This window comes from Platichthys flesus, chromosome 18 (genome assembly GCF_949316205.1).
Source record: "Platichthys flesus chromosome 18, fPlaFle2.1, whole genome shotgun sequence".
In the NCBI taxonomy this organism is placed as follows: domain Eukaryota; kingdom Metazoa; phylum Chordata; class Actinopteri; order Pleuronectiformes; family Pleuronectidae; genus Platichthys; species Platichthys flesus.
Window position 1 is genome coordinate 19,256,093 of NC_084962.1, and position 17,167 is coordinate 19,273,259.

General features: G+C 44.2%; 1 protein-coding gene across 4 annotated transcripts in view; it reads left to right on the top strand.

Moving 5' to 3' along the window:
- The window catches only part of fam184ab (family with sequence similarity 184 member Ab), an 80,457-nt gene that overhangs the window by 20,241 nt on the left and 43,049 nt on the right, over positions 1-17,167 (top strand). For all 4 annotated transcript variants that reach the window (XM_062412073.1, XM_062412075.1, XM_062412074.1 and 1 more), the window contains exons 2-5: positions 13,424-13,543; positions 14,497-14,655; positions 16,282-16,521; positions 16,970-17,053. In XM_062412073.1, the coding sequence (XP_062268057.1) occupies positions 13,424-13,543; positions 14,497-14,655; positions 16,282-16,521; positions 16,970-17,053 (603 nt within the window). The remainder of the gene's footprint in view (positions 1-13,423; positions 13,544-14,496; positions 14,656-16,281; positions 16,522-16,969; positions 17,054-17,167) is intronic.

Sequence of the window (17,167 nt, forward strand, 5' to 3'; positions counted from 1 at the left end):
GGGGAAAACATAAAAGAGCAACTAGCAGACCAAAGAGATTACAGGCTAACTGTGTGTGTGTGTGTGAGTGTGTGTGTGTATGTGTGTGTATGTGTGTGTTTTTATATGAGTGGGTAAGAACGTGTGGGGGAATCAGATCCCGAAAATAAATGAGAAGCTGAGCGAGGAGGAAAGTGAGATGTGTCAGCCCGAGTCTCCACAGACTCCTCTCTCTCTCTCTCTCTCTCTCTCTCTCTCTCTCTCTCTCTCTCTCTCTCTCTCTCTCCTCTCTCTCTCTCTCTCCTCTTCCTTCTTCCTTCTCCTCCTTCCCACTGCTGCTCCCCGTTGGCTGCGACGTGGACCTCCCAGCAGTGTCACATTCTCTCTTCAGAGAGCCAGAGAGCTTCTTCTCCCCGCTCTGATATGTGCTGAGGCAGTGGGAGCGGCGGGAAGGCATGAGAGATGACAGTGGGGGGGGTGAGGGGGGGGAGACAGGCAGGGTGGGTGTTACTGCTGAGTTATTCTCAGGTGGCGATATCTGAAACACTGCAGGGTAATGAGGCCCTATAGAGTGTGTGTGTGTGTGTGTGTTTCAGATTGTTGTAATAGTTTGAGTCACTGAAATCCTTCATGAGTCCTCAACCAACCAGGTGATGGAGAGAGAGTACAGCGCTAAACATGCCTGATTGTTCTAGAGCTTAACGACCAGATCAATTACACTTATCACTGAAAAGCTTGATGTGAAAGTTCCATACTGTTTAGACCTTGGAGCCAAATGTCCACAGGGATTCTCAGGTCCCAGTATCTTTAGCTGGGACCGAACCCAGCACTCACCTGCCTTCTTAAAATCAATAACTCAGCTGTGAAACTTGGCCTCTAGGGGATTAACTGACCAACAGCTCGACAATACGTCTTTTTAAAATCGTACAGTTGCCTCGCACGGCCTCTAATTCATCACAATGCACGTGAAGCATCTACTCTGAGTTTCACCTTCAACTCTGTTTAATGCAGGTTCCTTTAAACCAAAGCCACGGCCTCAATGATGAACTGTCAAGGTGATCTATGAGGACCCTCAGCGTCTGTATCACTGCGCCTCGCTTTCGCCCGACTGGCTGCTTACATTCATTTTAAGCATCAAAAGACAATTTCTACAGAAGAGGTATTGATCTTCCCTCCGCGCCCTTGTTCATATTCATTTCTGTATTCTGTAGCTGCCGCTCCTGTTGCCCCCCCCCCTTGAAGCAGCATTACTCAGCACATTCGTGAAAATAACATAGAAGAATGTTTTTATGTGATAAATGTTGCTCTCAGCCACAAGGCCGGGGAGAAACTTGGGCTTTAAATAGTCTCAATACAGTTTTTCCCTTTCTGTTTGTCCTTCACTTATGTTTTGAAGGTTATTCTTTTAAAAAGAATCCCACAGGAGTAGGAGCCATAATTCTGCCAACTCGTCGGCAGCCTGGAGAAAAATGAAGCATATTTAGAAGCTCGGCACAAATTCAAGACTCTTAAAACTGAGCTTTTTATCACAGCGATGAAGAACATACTGGACCATTTACACTGATTAAGTCTCCAGATGCCCTCCTGTTTATATTCCAGCCTCCAGTATTCCAGTCTATATAACCCTCCAGCGCACATGAGACAAGAGAAATCAAAACTTTGCACTGAAAAATTGGGTTTAATAGATTCTTTATTCCCTCATAGTTATGTTTTATTTTTAATACGACCGTGCTGAGTGTGGATCGCTGACTAGGAAGCTCAGAATTCAAATATTGCACATTCATTTTCATTTTGAAAGCCGACACTGCACCAGAGAGCCGGAGTTTTGGACCCACAGGACGTCTTGTTGGTTATTCCGCTGAAGAGAAGACAGGTCGGCTGCCTTTGAAACAGGCAGAAGCTTTCATGTAGGAAATGGGTTTGACGTGAGATATTTTCTCTTCTTCAGGAGAAAATGGCAGAAAGAGCTTTTGTTTCTCTTCAGGCGAAGTACTGGCTTATATCTAAGTGAACTAACAATGAGGAATACTGTGAAACACAGACTGGAATATGAGGCACAGAGTGTCACTCTGTTTAACAAGTCCATTTGAACTAGAAAACAACAAGCCTGTAGATTTTTGCAGGTAATGTTTGTGTTTAGCTTTGAACCTATTTCTTTAAATACAACAAAAAACAATGATTCATCTTAACGATAGAAGATAACAACAGAACCAATATTTCGATTTTTGAAACTATCACATATGAATATATATGAATTAATATGTCCTATTGAATCATCAAAGTGTCTTAACTATTCCCCATGGACATCATCTGTTGTCAATAGTCCCGGCTTTAGACTAAACTTTTAAATTGTCCACAAACACTCACATGAACAAACACGTTAGCTCTTATCTGTCAAACACACACACGCCTCGTGTTGAGCACTGATGCTGAGGTGGGAGTTTCCTCATGAAAACACGACAGCTACAACAATTGTTAATGCACAAAGCAGCATTGTGTTGCACTGATGCCGTCAACTTATCAGATGTTACACAGCGGCAGGAGAATTTGATTTGGAAGAGAAATTCAGTGGCTCACTTTTGAACGTGAGGCTTATTTCTTTAATAGTCTACTCTAGAACATTAAGTTATCATGTATTAGGTCTTAAAAATATTTAGGGAAATGTTAATTCTGATATTTCCTTATGATATGGTCTAAAATGTCTTTAATTATGATATTGAAATGATCTTAAACCCACAAAACCCTCCTACTTGTAATCATTTCTAACCAATCACGTCAATCACCACTGTCCCTGCAGCCAATCCCAGCCAGCTCTCAGCTCTCCCTCTATTCACTGTGGTCTGTGGAAGTTCAGTTGACATTTGCTTGGCTCAGAGACATCATCAGCGGTTGTCGACCACATTTACTTTGCAGGCGTCTGGCCCAGCCTTCCATGAATCAGTGCTGCAGACCAATCAGCGCTCAGTGTGTAGTCTGCTGATTGAAGTAGATCTACCACGTTATCATATCAGGGAGCAGCAAGGCAGTCATCTGTAAAAAGCTGCAGTGGCATTTTACTCAGAACAACATTTACAACAACTGTGAAATAAAATAATCTATCGTCATTTGCGCAGGTGTAGGAATATGTATATATATATGTATATTTTAAATAACGTGAAGCATCTCCAGGTAGAGAACTGCATGTGTTATTTCCCTGTAGTTCCTCTTTTGGGTCATAACCTTTCTAAAATCGTACAATATGTAATGTTCTTGATTCCCAAACATGGAGAGAATATGTGCAGAAAAGCCTCAAATCCTGAAATTAATCTGCTGCTGATCTTCAGGCTGAGTGCGCGGCGCTACACAGCTTCTTGGCAAGAACACGGCAAATCGCACACAGAGACCAGTAAGACCCTCCGTCTGCTTCGCCTGCAGCTCGGATTCTGACAGGAAGCTCCAGCCGAGGTGCTCGTCCCCTCCTTTAGCCTAATCAGAGGAACACGGAGGCGTGGTGCTGCCCACACGGGGAGCGTGGCAGAAAGATGTTCAGTGTGAAGTGCTGCCAATCTTTGATACGAGGCCGGATGAGAGGGCGGCCACGGCTCATATCAGGCCACAGCGGTCCAGACTCTCTCATCTTCCACTTTCTCATCTTCAGACCCTCCTCTGGGTTTGTCCGGCTGTACACACACACATACACACACACACACACACACACACTAAGGCACACTCACAACCACACACTAAGGCACACACACACACCGGTTTGTGAAGTTATCCTTATTAGGACTTTGCATTGACTTCCATTCCGATCCTCAACCATGACCACTTCATGCTTTAGCCTATCCTTAAAGCTGGGGTTGGTAATCCTTGAAAAGCTAACAAGAGGAGGCCACACAAACCCACACATCACACCTTTAAAATAACCCAAATCCACATCTTAGTGTTTAGGAATAGGAGGTAAAGAGTTAACTAAAATGAGTAACTACACACATGTTTCCTGCAGACACAACTGGTGACAGAGGAGCTTAAACTACAATTTGTTTTACTTTGTGTTAATGTGGCTTTGCACTGCTGCATTTTGAAGGTAGTGGTAGTAACACACACACACACACACACACACACACACACACACACACACACACACAGATACTTACAGCACGACATGGACAGATTAATCCTTCCTCCTCCTGCAGCCTCACACAGGAGCTTTTCCCATTCTCATCTGTCTCCTCAGTGATTAAACCACACAGGGAGGAGTGGATGAAGGATTTTCTTTTTTTATAACACCTGAGAATGAACATGAAAAAAGTGACACACACACACAAATCACACGTAATACCTTGAGATTTTAAATCACTGAGAAAACAGAGAAATTGCAGATACCTATTTTAAATGGATGGTTGTTTACCATGCTTGGCACGTGCCACGTTCAGATATAAAAGGTTGTTTTTTTTTATCGAGCGTTGTGTGCTGCAGTTTATTTTTGTGCGACAGGCCGAAGCTCTGCTGGGAGATTAGTGACCACAGGACAAACTGCCTGAGCTAATGTCCGTGTGTCTCCGGCAGCACCACAGCACCACTGCAGTGGAAACCCAATGAAATGAACGAGTCCTTCATTTACCAGCGTTGTGATTCTTTGCAGTCCATCAAAACCCACATTGCAGCAGCCTTTGTGAGGGATTTAAGCTTTTTACTACATCCAGTCTGTCCAGCTCGGGGGTTGTGTTGTCTGTACCGCAACTACACACACTCCCTCTCCCTCACACACACACACACACACATTCAGAGGTACGTAATCAGATCAGTGTGTGTTGCTCGGCGCTGGTGGGTGACAGTGGGATGGATGATAAACTCTTCCCACTTCTTTAATCCTACGTCCCCGTCCCCCCGTCCCATTCAAACTCGGTTTCATGTGCAGCAGTGGAACAGGAGGAGAAACTAAAAAATGGTAAATTCACGATGCTGATGTCTCCACTCGTCTTTCTTTCCAGGGCAGTAATCCGACCTGATACAGGTTGTCGGCGGCCTGCTGTGCGGTTGTGTACCACAGGTTCACGGTTGTCGGATTGTGTCTTGGTCCTCCAGAGCATGCAGGGATTTTTTGTTGTTGAGAATTAGGTCCATTTTATTTAGCTCCTCGAAGCGATGATGAGACGTTTCTGCTACGACGAGCGAGGCCTTTTGTTTTTCCAGCTGTAATTGAACTCCGAGTCGATTCGGGGTGATTGGATGAGAAGAGGCTTGAGATGCCGGCGAGCCAGCAGAGCAGACAACATGGGAGCCGGAAGAAATCAAGTTGTCCGAGTGGAAGTGTTTCTGGCCATCGGCACCTCGCTTCATCTGTTTGATGTTGCCTGAGAGTTTGTGAAACCAGTAAGCTCCTCAACCTAAACCCCCCCCTCCCCCCCATCCTCTCCACCCAGTGAAGGACCAGAGGGCTCCTTAAGCTGAAGATGTTAAGTCCTCTTCTTCCTCACTCATTGATCCTTAATCTCACAAGTTAGAATCTGTGTCTGTGATCACGTCTGTGAATCATCAACGACCTCACCGGGCTGTGAACCGGTCCATGACGCTGTCCGTGGTGCTGAAGGAGCAAAGTCTCTGTGATTCAGCCTCTTTCATCAGTTTTGTCTCAACTTTTAAACCATTAAAAACTCAATCCTGTACTAAATGTTGTAGAGCAGAGTATCTGATAGAGAAGAGTCACCTTCATGATCAAAGTAGACGTGAGGCATATTCATAGAGAGGCCTGTCGTATGCCTATAATATTAATTTATACTGCATCATTCAGCGGCGCTGCAAAAGACGAGTGCAGCAGAGAGAGAGAGAGGGAAGAAAGAAAACTGCATAAAATGGAGTGGTAGAATTAGAAACAGTTGTACAGCAGCTCCGTCCTTTGGGAGGAGAGCAGGGGGAGTGTGTTGTTTGGTGGTGTGGGAAACAGGCGGGAGGAGGATACTCCCATCGGGACAGCCCCCGCTGTTACAAGAACATAACCCACTCCCTACTGGTTGAAACAGAAAAGTGGCGTGTAACATCCATATCTCTCTTACACACTTATGCATTATTCTCTCTATACTTAAATAACCACATATTTTTCTCCTGGTAAAGAGGAGGTTTATCATATTGTCATTCGGTGTAGCCACGTCCAATCCCTGGCTTCCTGCATGAGTGTCTCTCCGCTCTCTCACCCTTATGTTACACTTGCTTTGGAGATGAATGCTGGCATTGAACATGGTGAGTAATGAGTTTTTAGAATCCAGTTTGGACTCAGTTCTTTGGGGAAAGTGGATTTAGTGCACATCCACCTTGTGATCAGTCAGATATTATGTTGGCAACAAAGGCTGAATGAAACCTGTAAGAAAAGAAGTGGAGTTGATGGTTTTCTCACTGAACTCAAAAGCAAATCCTTTGACGGAGAGAGACAGTGTGATGAACCCTTTCAGTCGGCCTGAATTAAACCTGGGCAAAGAGCTGCTGTTGAAAGGCTGACACCTTCAAGACCTGTGGAAGGATGGAAAGAGACAGGGGAGAGGAAAGTAATCAACTCAGGGTCTCGTCAAAACCAATATATACACACAAGTATATACGCTCACACAGCTAACTCCCAGTTGTATCATTGAGATCAGAAAGTTGAAGGGAAGTGCAGAAGGCTCAGGAGCACACGTTGTTTTTCTCTTTTTTGACATCTTTACCTTCCTGCCACAGACGACTGAATTTACAGAAACAGAACTTCCAATCATATAGAGCACCGAACCAGAGAGCAGCCGACGGGTCTCGTGCACACGGACATTATCGCCAGCGGTTCTGACACGTACACGAGTCGGAGCATCTGTCACAGCTAAACCGGCTTTAATGCAAAACGCATACAAGCCTCCATGTTGTCACTTCTTCACCCATCAAACCATCAGATGTGAAACACGCACATTATAACACTGGTACATAGTTTTACTACAAGATGAAGAGTGCGGCCATTTTAAATGAAATTCTCACTCTATTTCTGTGTGTGTGTAAGTGTGTGTGTGTGTGTGTGTGTGTGTGTGTGTGTGTGTTCAAGACGACAGTGAACAACAAAATGCACTCAGAACTTTGCTAATGGCTCCAGATGGTGCTTATTATTCAATTAGAGACATCTCTGCTGTTTAGATTACGTAATACAGTAACAACACAGACACACACACACACACACAGGCCATGTGCGTGTTCTGTACCGTACATGTGTATACGTAGCACTTGCCAGGAGAACTGTTTACAGATCAGCCTCAGTCTTGTCAGGGTTTGTGTTTAGTTTTATTTCCTCCACAGAATCAGTCGCTGAGGCTCAGATTCACATTTATTGGTGAATTTTACTCGAAAGAGGATTTATCATGAGTGGAATTGAGTTTGGCTGCATTTAACCAAAGGTTCAGACTTTCATTTATGTTTCTATACTGAAACGTAAGTGGACATTCACCTCTCCACAACTCTGATCCCGTTTGTGGTTAGCGAAACAATCGAGAAGCAGAAATCTCCGTGAATCTGATACAGGCGTCAGAATTGAGCTGTTCCAAGCGGAAAGTGGAAACCGAACAACAGTTTAGTCTTTTAATTGTAACATTTGAAGTCTGCTGCTGAAAACATGACGCGCTGCTAGTGTCGCTGCCAAACACCGAGCAGACGGGCAGAGAGGAAACAAACGGGAGTAAAACACCTGGCTGGGTTTTCCCCATCACAACAAATGTAATGTTTATGAGTCACATTGTAATTAGTTTTTTTCTAAATCGGTTAAATTTGATATTCTGCTTGATCTGTGATTTTATTTGATATCCTTTATGTGGAACGATGTCAGGCAGGGTTTTGTCCTTCTGTAAATTGGGGGAAATATTCACGTGGACAAAGATCAACGTCTTTATAACCAACGAGGAGCCTCTGGATCTATGTGGCAGTTTTTTAAAAGCTATATAAGTTATTTGCATTAACAGCTTTCCCAGACAGCAGAGCAGAACACGTACAGTCTGCAGCTCACTTAGCTCCACTTGGTTTGTTTTCACAGATTGCTTCATTTAAAACCCAGAAGCCGATGAGGTTTATTTAGTTTAACAGTAAACGTGCTGATTCCTCTGATTCTGATTTTTTTAATCAAGGAGAATCTCATCAGCTCGGCTCCGTCTCAACAGCACCACCACAGAACGTCCCATAATTAGTCGGCGGATTAAGGTGCACCTTACAGTTTAGCAGATCACAGCCACACATTATAATTAAAGTAATTACGCCTGCTCGCTCGCCCTCTCTCTCTCTCTCTGCTTCGTTAAACTCACTCCCAGTAAACGCATAATGTCGAGGCTTTGGAAATGAGACGCCACTTTGCCCCAGTGAACATTCTCCAGTCTGGAAATATGAAAGTTGCGATGCAGCATATTGCAGAGGTGAGAGTCAGAGAAGCAATATTAGATTACATCTGTAAAGGGCTGGTGTGTTATCTCCTCTGTAAAAAATATCTTTTTAATGATAAAATAAAAATAAAAATTTGTAATAAAAGAAAGTATCCATTTTTATACACTATTAATGCATCACGGGGGGGGGGGGGATCAAATGCTTAGTAAAGGGTTCTGCAGTGAATCAGTGCATCTGGTCCGTCCTGTTCTTAAGAAGAGCTTTAGACTGGAGAGAGGAGAGGAAGGTGCGGGACTGTGACTTTAATGTGAGGAACCTCCATCTGTACTCATGCATTCACCAAGCTGTTCATCCAATCTCCTTCAAATCTGCCATCTTTGTTACTGGGAACCCAAAGAAGTGTTAATTATACTTTATATTATATTTTGATATTGATATTAAGTTATCGTTATAAACACAACCAGAATAGAAGGGGTTAGGGTTAGGGTTAGGGTTGTTCTAGTCACTCAACAGTCAACTATTCTTCTATTTCTATTAATTGTTGTAATTATTTTTAGCCAAATTACCAAACATTTCCCTTCCAAACCAATTCAGTTTCTCAGATTATTTTTGTTTTATGTGACAGTAACTAAACTTATTAAGATTTGACCCATTGGACGAACTAATCAAGGGATTTCAAAAGTTTATTCTGTAGTTCTCTTTTGAACTCAATAACACAACCTAGTTAGACAAATTCATGGAGAAAGAAAGTGACTGATTGAAACTGGACTTCCTTTGTTCTGGTATCATCTCTGAACACACACACACACATGAATCTACACTGACTAACACACACACAGGAGGAGGTTAACAACTGGTTAATTGCATATGAACAGGCTTCAGGCAGCTTGTTAACTTCAATAACCTCGTCTGCTTCATGCCACAAATGTGAAATATGTCAACGGAGCAGAGAGAGTGAGGAGCGACGCAGCCAGAGTGAGTCTCCCGCTCAAAATTGGAAACTAAATTTCCAATTAGACGATGATTAAACGATAATGAGTGTAAGAAGATAATGATAATTACCTTCCATTGAACCTCGGGAGGCTTTTACACTCACGTCTCACCACAGTGTTCAGGCTTCAGGGAGAAAAACACCAGGATGTACAGAACGTGTACTGTTGGGTTTAATCAAGCTTTTACTGATCGGATCTTAACTTGAAGTTCAAACGTATCTGCAAAATCCATCATTACTTAAACATGGCTGTATTAAAGGGTTAAATAGAGAAAGAAGCCGACAGGGCTGATTTCCCATCAACACAACAAAAGTGATGCAGCCGTAGTGATGAAGTTAATTGCTTGCCAAATCAGTGTTACACTAAACTGCCCTCTGCGACAGGGCCGGCTCCGAAAGGCTCCCGCCAGCAAAATGACACATCGATAGCAGTTGAGGCAATTAAGCCCTGCTTCTCCCGTCGCCCTTCCTCCACACGGTTAATGATTTTATCCCCAAGTGTGAAGAAATCAATGCAGTGCTACCAAAATACAGTCGGTCACGTCTGAGCCTTTGCTTTAGATTCACCTGGGAGGAATTAAGGTAAAGGAGATTCTAAATAATGATAGTTTCTATAGGGTTTTTTCTCTTCTGGGTCCAGAATTGATCTTATTGGAACAGTTTGGCATTTTGAGAATTTCCCTTTGTTCTGTTCCGTGTGTGAGAGTCAGATAAGTTGATCGATACCACTCTGAAAACTGTCAGTGACACAAACTACTGGTGTCTGCTGCTGTGCGTTCATACAAAGGTTTCTGGGTCTTAAAAATACTACATTTAGACTTAGCTCCAATCAGGGAATGCAGTACAATTAAGATATTTTATAAAACTTCCATCCTGCCTGCTGTCCCTTCCAATTATAAAGGAGTTGCTGCTGGATATCAGAAATCAATAATCACCTCATTATTGATCACGTGAATGATGTTGATCTCCTGATTTGAATCCTCTTTAATCCCAACTTTTTGTTTTGAGCAGTTGTGAACGAGAGCATAAAACACTGAAGCAGCTTGATCTCACTGTTAAATCCTGTTTTTTACGACCTAATTAAAAACCTATGACTCATCTCCCCTGTTACACGACGTCACATCGCTGTTGTTAGACTTTTATTTTCATTATTTGCTGCAGTGTCGGTTGTTATTGTTTCCAAAAATAGGTTAAGAGACGTTTCAGGACGGTGTCAGCTGCTAACCTTTCTCGTGACGATTCCCTGAAGCTCGATATTCTTAAAAAAATGTTTGAATAAATCTGCCAGTGCAGTAAAACTCATAATTTTTCTCATCGTGCAGTAGCGTCTTTACTTTCTCCCAGAAAGGAACCTCGAGAAGACAAAGGTTTAAGATTCACAGATTTCTTTTCGCGTTGTTTTCACTTTCCAGACTGTATCCAAACAGAAATGGTAGAATAGAATAAAAGAAAAGTAAAAGAGTGAGAGAATATCTTTATCATCTCTGGGATGATATAAGGTTATATACAGTAGTTGGTCTGTATGGAGGGAGCCTCACGAGGCAGCAGGGAGCACAGCAGGGGTTGAAAAGTTACATTTAAAGCAAACAGAAGGAAGTTCCGTGAAGGAATTGACACTGTCCTCCCCCCACCCCCTCCCCCACCCACCCACAGTTATCTCCAGTGTTTGACAGGAGAGTCACATTTCATTGAACAGCGAGCAGAGACTTTCAGCTGCAGCGAGTTCCTCAGCTGTGACTTTCTCCACAGCTGACGGAGGAAACTTTTGGCATTTCACTGTGACCTCATCGATTCCACCTGGGATCTCTGTCATTTATGCAAACTCCTCCAAGGAGACGCAGAGATCGACCGGAGGAGACGAGGAAGCATCGGAGCTACCAGACTCTCTCTCTCTCTCTGTCTCACACTCCTCTCCCCCTCTCTCTCTCGTTCTTTCACACATTCACACCTCAGAATAATGAACGCACACAAAGGCACACACTCGGACACACTCCCACGCAGCCTGTCATTGTGTTTAATAAAAGGAAGCTCATGTTAAAGGCTCTGTTGATCACCTGCACCAGACAGGTTCAGGGTTTTTTGTCTGTTAACGCTCGTAGTTTGAAGGATTATGCAAAAACTACTTGACGGATTATAATGAAACCTGGTGGAAGGATGAAATATGGATCAGGGAAGAACCCAACTCATTTTGGTACAGATCCAGATCAGGGGGTGGATCCTGGATTCGGTTTTTCACTTACGCACCGAAGCACGGAAATGATCAGTTAAGATGATGAGAATCCTGCAAATCAGGGTGGCAGTGTGTATCACTGGCTATTCAAGTTATGTTTCATAAGACTAAAGCTATTAATTTCCTCCATATTGTTTTTACAGAATGAAACGACGGCTCACTTTCACTCCGATGTGAAATCTGAACGTTGACAGGCATCTCCAGGCGCCTTGGAAACAATCTCAGTGTTTGTCTTGTTGCTGCCTTCCAAGATCCAATATTGGGCGATGCCTCATGATGACAGTGATGGCAATATTCTCAGCCTTTGTCTCCCAGGCGAACACAAACCCAAACACACACACACACAAGCACAGACACACACATTAACACAAAACTGTCTATGCGTCCTCGTTTACCAGGCACTGATTACACTGATGAGTTTGGACACGGGCGATGAACTTGACAGTCTCTGCCGGTGTTTGTGTTCTTCAGGATATTTGTTATTTCATTGTGTGTGTGTGTGTGTGTGTGTGTGTGTGTGTGTGTTTGTGTGTCTGTGACAGCGTTATGATTATTGCCTCTCATCCGCAGAAGTGCTCCGATGACTCTCGTTGTGTGAACGAGGATTCTTAGCTCCTGTGACTTCCTAAGCTGATGGGAGACCGAGCTGGCTGAATGATTTATACTTGTGTGTGTGTGTGTGTGTGTGTGGGGGGGGGGGGGGATGTTTTATTTTGGAAGGAACTGGATTTTCCGCACGCAGCTTTATTTGGCTCCAAGTGGTTTGTCTCTGATCTGATTCTCCTACGTGAAGAAACCACTTTGTTCCTGTCGCAAACGTTTCAACCACTTGAGTTTACTACAGAGATTCATGGTCCCCAGAGGATCACATACCAAGTCTCCCCCGATTGTTCACCTGCTCCTTTGATGAATAATTAGATTTATAACCAAATACCTGCAGAATTAAAAACGTGTCTTAGTTTCTCCTGTTGAGATATGACACAGATAAATCTTTGTGGTTGTCGGTGAAAAGTGTGTGTGTTTGTGTGTTTGTGTTTGTGTGTGTAGGAGTATGAAAAACATCACCACATGTCAAACTACATCCTTTCATGTTTCACAGGAAGCCGCTGCCCTTCTTCTTCTTCTTCTTCTCGTCCTCTCCCCCCCCCCCGCTCGTCCATAGTCCATAGTGAACAAAGGCTCTTTACCACCATCGCCCAGTTCAATGTGCTGAATTATTGACTGGGATTTTCAGAGAGGCAACTCGCAAGGCAGGGGGAGAAACCCATTTCTCCCCCCTGCCTCGGCCTGTGAGCAGGGGATCACTCCTCTGTCAGATTATCTCTCTCTGGATGGCTGCATGTATTTTTGGGTCAGATTTAAAGGTCAATCTCATGCACAATAGTTTGCTCCGGTTATTTTTATCCGCAGACGAACACAACATCGACCGATTTCTAATTCACGACGTATCACTGAAGCTTCTCAGCTCATACATCCAGCCTCGGACCGGGGCGGGGGGGTGCTACAGAATTTACTGTACACAGTCATTTGCATTTGAACTGATTAAATTTGTATAATGTGGTAAATGATTAATGTGAACTGGATTAGTCGACAACATTTACACATTAATCCACATTGATGTATTTTTCTTTATGAAGAGGTGGATGATGCATCTCAGCTTCCTCCCACCATCCAGAAATGAAGCCAGAAGATCCCGGAATCGAACGCTCTCCGTTACAAAACACATCAATATCCGCTTTACGGTCGTTTCACCGTTCTGTCCTGTTTTCCTCTTCACTTTACTACCGTCCACTAATGTCCCCCCCCCCCTGCGTGTCCTCCTGTGAGATCAATCTGACCGGCCCGTGTTTCCTCTTCCTCCCTCGCAGGTTATCTATGCGCTGAACACGAAAAACGACGAACACGAGGCGGCCATCGCCACCTTGAAGGAGGCGCACGAGGAGGAGGTGCAGCAGATCCTCTCGGAGACCAGAGAGAAGATAATGCAGGTTTGTACTTGTCACACAAACAAGTTGCCTTGAGGACATTTTAATAAGGAGAAAAGTGAGTTTTATGGGTGTGAATGGATATTAACTTAAATAAGTAATGTAATAAATTGCGGCTTCCTGGAAAAGAAAAAGTAAATTACTGATGAAATGACAACTTGTGAATTATAAATATCTCTTTCTGGTTTAATTAATGCAGTTCAGCAGAGGCGTTAGACTTTTTCACATGAGTATCAGAGAGCTTTGATTTAAAGGAGACAGGATTTTAAATGACTCTTCAGAAATGGATTGAAATACAACATAGTTCATAATAACCATCATATACAGACCTGACACATGCTCAGCTCCTGTAGGTGCACGACCATCTCATAGCAGCCGATCTGCTGGAGAGCCAGAGAGCTGAATTCACATTTACCAACTCATTAATATTAAAACAGCTGAATATTTATAATTTAGCTGTATATGCCATCACTCCTAATGAGGATTACTTGCTTCCTTCACGGCAGTGTGACTAATCTAGAAGCTGAGCATCGAACATCAACGTCAGGCAGGAGAATAAAAACCTCTTCTGATTCCAGACGGAGGCTTTTAGCAGCCCGAGGGTTTTTCATCCCAGAAAAAACCGCCAATATGGACACAGGTCTCTTTCTTTTAGCCTTTCAACACAAAGTGAAGTGAATATATTTAGTTGGGAGTGAGATTGAATTGGTAGCCGGGTGAAAATGGCTTTTGTCGAAGGCCTTTTCAGCCGAGGAACATTGTTTTTGGCCGTTGAGGAAATTCTGGAAACTCGTTTTCACCTTTTCGCTGGACTCTGAGACCAAAGAAGCTCAGATCACAACTCTCACTCACCACTTTACCATACCCTCATGATTAATGCACATTTAGTCATAGATGCAGGTGACGCACTTGCTTGACAAGCGTCTGTCTAACTGGTTCCTACTCGTCTGTTCCAGTACAAGAGTAAGATCAGCGATGAGATGGACCTGAAGAAGCGGATCCAGTCTCTGGAGGAGTCCATGGAGCTCCACGAGAGGATGAAGAGGCAGGCGCTGGCTGAGTTCGAGAGCTACCGCCAGAGGGTGGAGGACATGCAGCTGTGCACCGAGGCTCAGGTAGACGGAGGAATGGTGTCTCTGTGTCTCTGTGTGTGTCTGTGTGTGTCTGTGTGTGTCTGTGTGTGTCTCTGGGAACCGGCAGCTGTGCTCTGCAGGACGCTGCAGTCACAGTTGCAGGCAATCAGCCGCTAATGTCTGGTTCTGGTTCCTGCTGCGAGGCCGGAGAGTCGCTCTCTGTCTGCAGCGCCTTTGTCTTTTTGTCTGGACGCTGCTGTCGTTGTGTTGCAGTGGTTGTGAGATGATGCACAGCTTCCATCAGCTTGTATCTGGGTCAAAATCAGCACAATCACAAGGATGACAGATCGTCCTGTGTGTGAACTGATCAGGGATCAGAGAAACAGCAGCTTGCTGCGTCGTCTGTGTGATAGAATCCCAGTTGGTGTTTTTCTTTTTTTGGGGTGGGGGGGCTCCCTGTTGCTTTACATTAATGAATCCGAGGGAACATATGATTTTTCAGAGTTATTCATCACACTGGGTTGAACTGGTGAGAAGCTATTTCCAGATCGCTCAGTGACGCAGTTTCAGCTGGGAGAAGTAAACATACCCCCCCCCCCCCCCCCCCCCACGTCTTAAAGAGACAGATGCTTTTACACCTTTTCAAAGCATGTCCACATATATTCATCTGGCAGATGATTTGTCCAACAATACGTCTGATTATCAGTTCTAATAAGTTTGGTTTTCATCAGTAATTTGATGCTAAAACAGGATGAAGCATTATGATTGGCAGCTGAGACTGACTCGTGATTGGTTGAGCACACGCATCAACGCGAAACGTGCAAGATGGCGACCTTCGAATCCAGGATATTCTACTTTCGAGTTTTATTCACAGACACATATGATTGTGTACTTAGGCAGTCTGTGTGTGTCTGTTTGTGTGCTGGAGGAGTATCTGTAGCGCTCTTTAGCTCCTGGTGTATTAGCTTGATAACACACGTACAGTTTTCAAGTCAGACAGTCTGGACTGTGTGACCTTCACTTTGTGTGTGTGTGAATGGAGGAGAGTTTCAAATCGATACAGCAGCTGACAGGTATCAGACAGACGGGTGTGGTTACTGTGCAGGTCTATACACAGAGAGGGAAGAGGATGTGATTCTGAGTGACACACACACCTCATCAGATTAATTCCATCGTGAGCAAACTGCTTAAGAGCTTCAGGGTACACAAAATTCAAATTAAAAATTAATTTTCTATCTGCTGCTGTGGTCAAATTAAAACGTTTCAGACGGTTCGGCCAAATTAAATAATAAAGTGTTTCAGATCTGATTCTTACAGATGATTATTATTTGTTGCACCAACTTCAACACATTCAGAAAACCATCCGGTCCAGTTGTCAATACTGTTCATCATGTGGCGCCTGATCGACCCTGACAGGCTGCATCATATCCGCACATCCAGTGGTACCCTACTCACAAGCGGTTGGTTTCTGTTTAGTTTGCCTGCTGGTTTTCTGTGCTACATTAGAGCCGACAGGTCGAAAGCCAGAAGGTCAAATTCCCCCTGAGCCAGTACATGACCACCCGGCCTGGAGCTTTTAAAAAGTTTACCCACGGTGTAAGAGGCCCACAAATCCATAAATCAATCCCCCTGTTAGCTCGGGCCTTTATTCTCCGTCTCCTCCGGCAGCACACGCAGCGGGTGGTGTCCATGTCCCGGGAGGTGGAGGAGATGCGGCGGTCCTTCGAAGAGAAGCTGCGCACCTTCAGCCAGGCCCAGGCCCAGTTCGAGCAGGAGAAGAAGGCGGCCCTGGAGGAGCTGAAGGGCCAGCACAGGCAGGAGATCCAGGAGCTCCTGATCAACCACCAGAGCCACAACGCCAACTACAGCAAGGACCAGGAGAAACTGGGCCAGCTGCACAAGGCTGAGGTAACTGCTGCGAAGCTAGATCAGCTCCCGACAGACACACAACGAGCTGCGTCACAACAACGGAGACTAGAAGAAAGTGACACAACCTTTTCCCATTAATTATCTGGATTGGGACAGTCCGCCATATTCATTTTCTCCTGCCACAGTTTCAGATTGAACCCCCCAAAATGGTTTACACATCTCAAAACAACATATTTGTTAATTTGTTTTTTCTTCTGTTGCTGCATTGTGTATCTGTGAGCTGCATGATTTATCTCAAGCTTGCTCGTGCTATCGTCCATAAAGTTATTACCGACCATGCAGACAGTCAGTCCTCTAGTGCTGCTACTGCAAATCTAGAGAAGGTTAAACTTTATATAGACAGCCACTGTCATTATGTTTTTCTCTCTTGACAAAACCTCAGAGTCTGTACCGACTGTTTGAAGATGTCCTCTCTGATTTGTTGCAGGTGGACTCTTTGGCGGAGCGGGTGGAGGAGCTCAAACAAGACAAAAAGAGGCTGGTGGAGGAGTACGAGGCCAAACTCAGCAAGGTACTGCACCCACACTACTGCATTACATTTAAACACTTATAAAGGAAGTTAATTATTGCATGACGAGGAGTTTGTAGTGCACATAATTGGACGATAGGCTTCATGCAACATCAT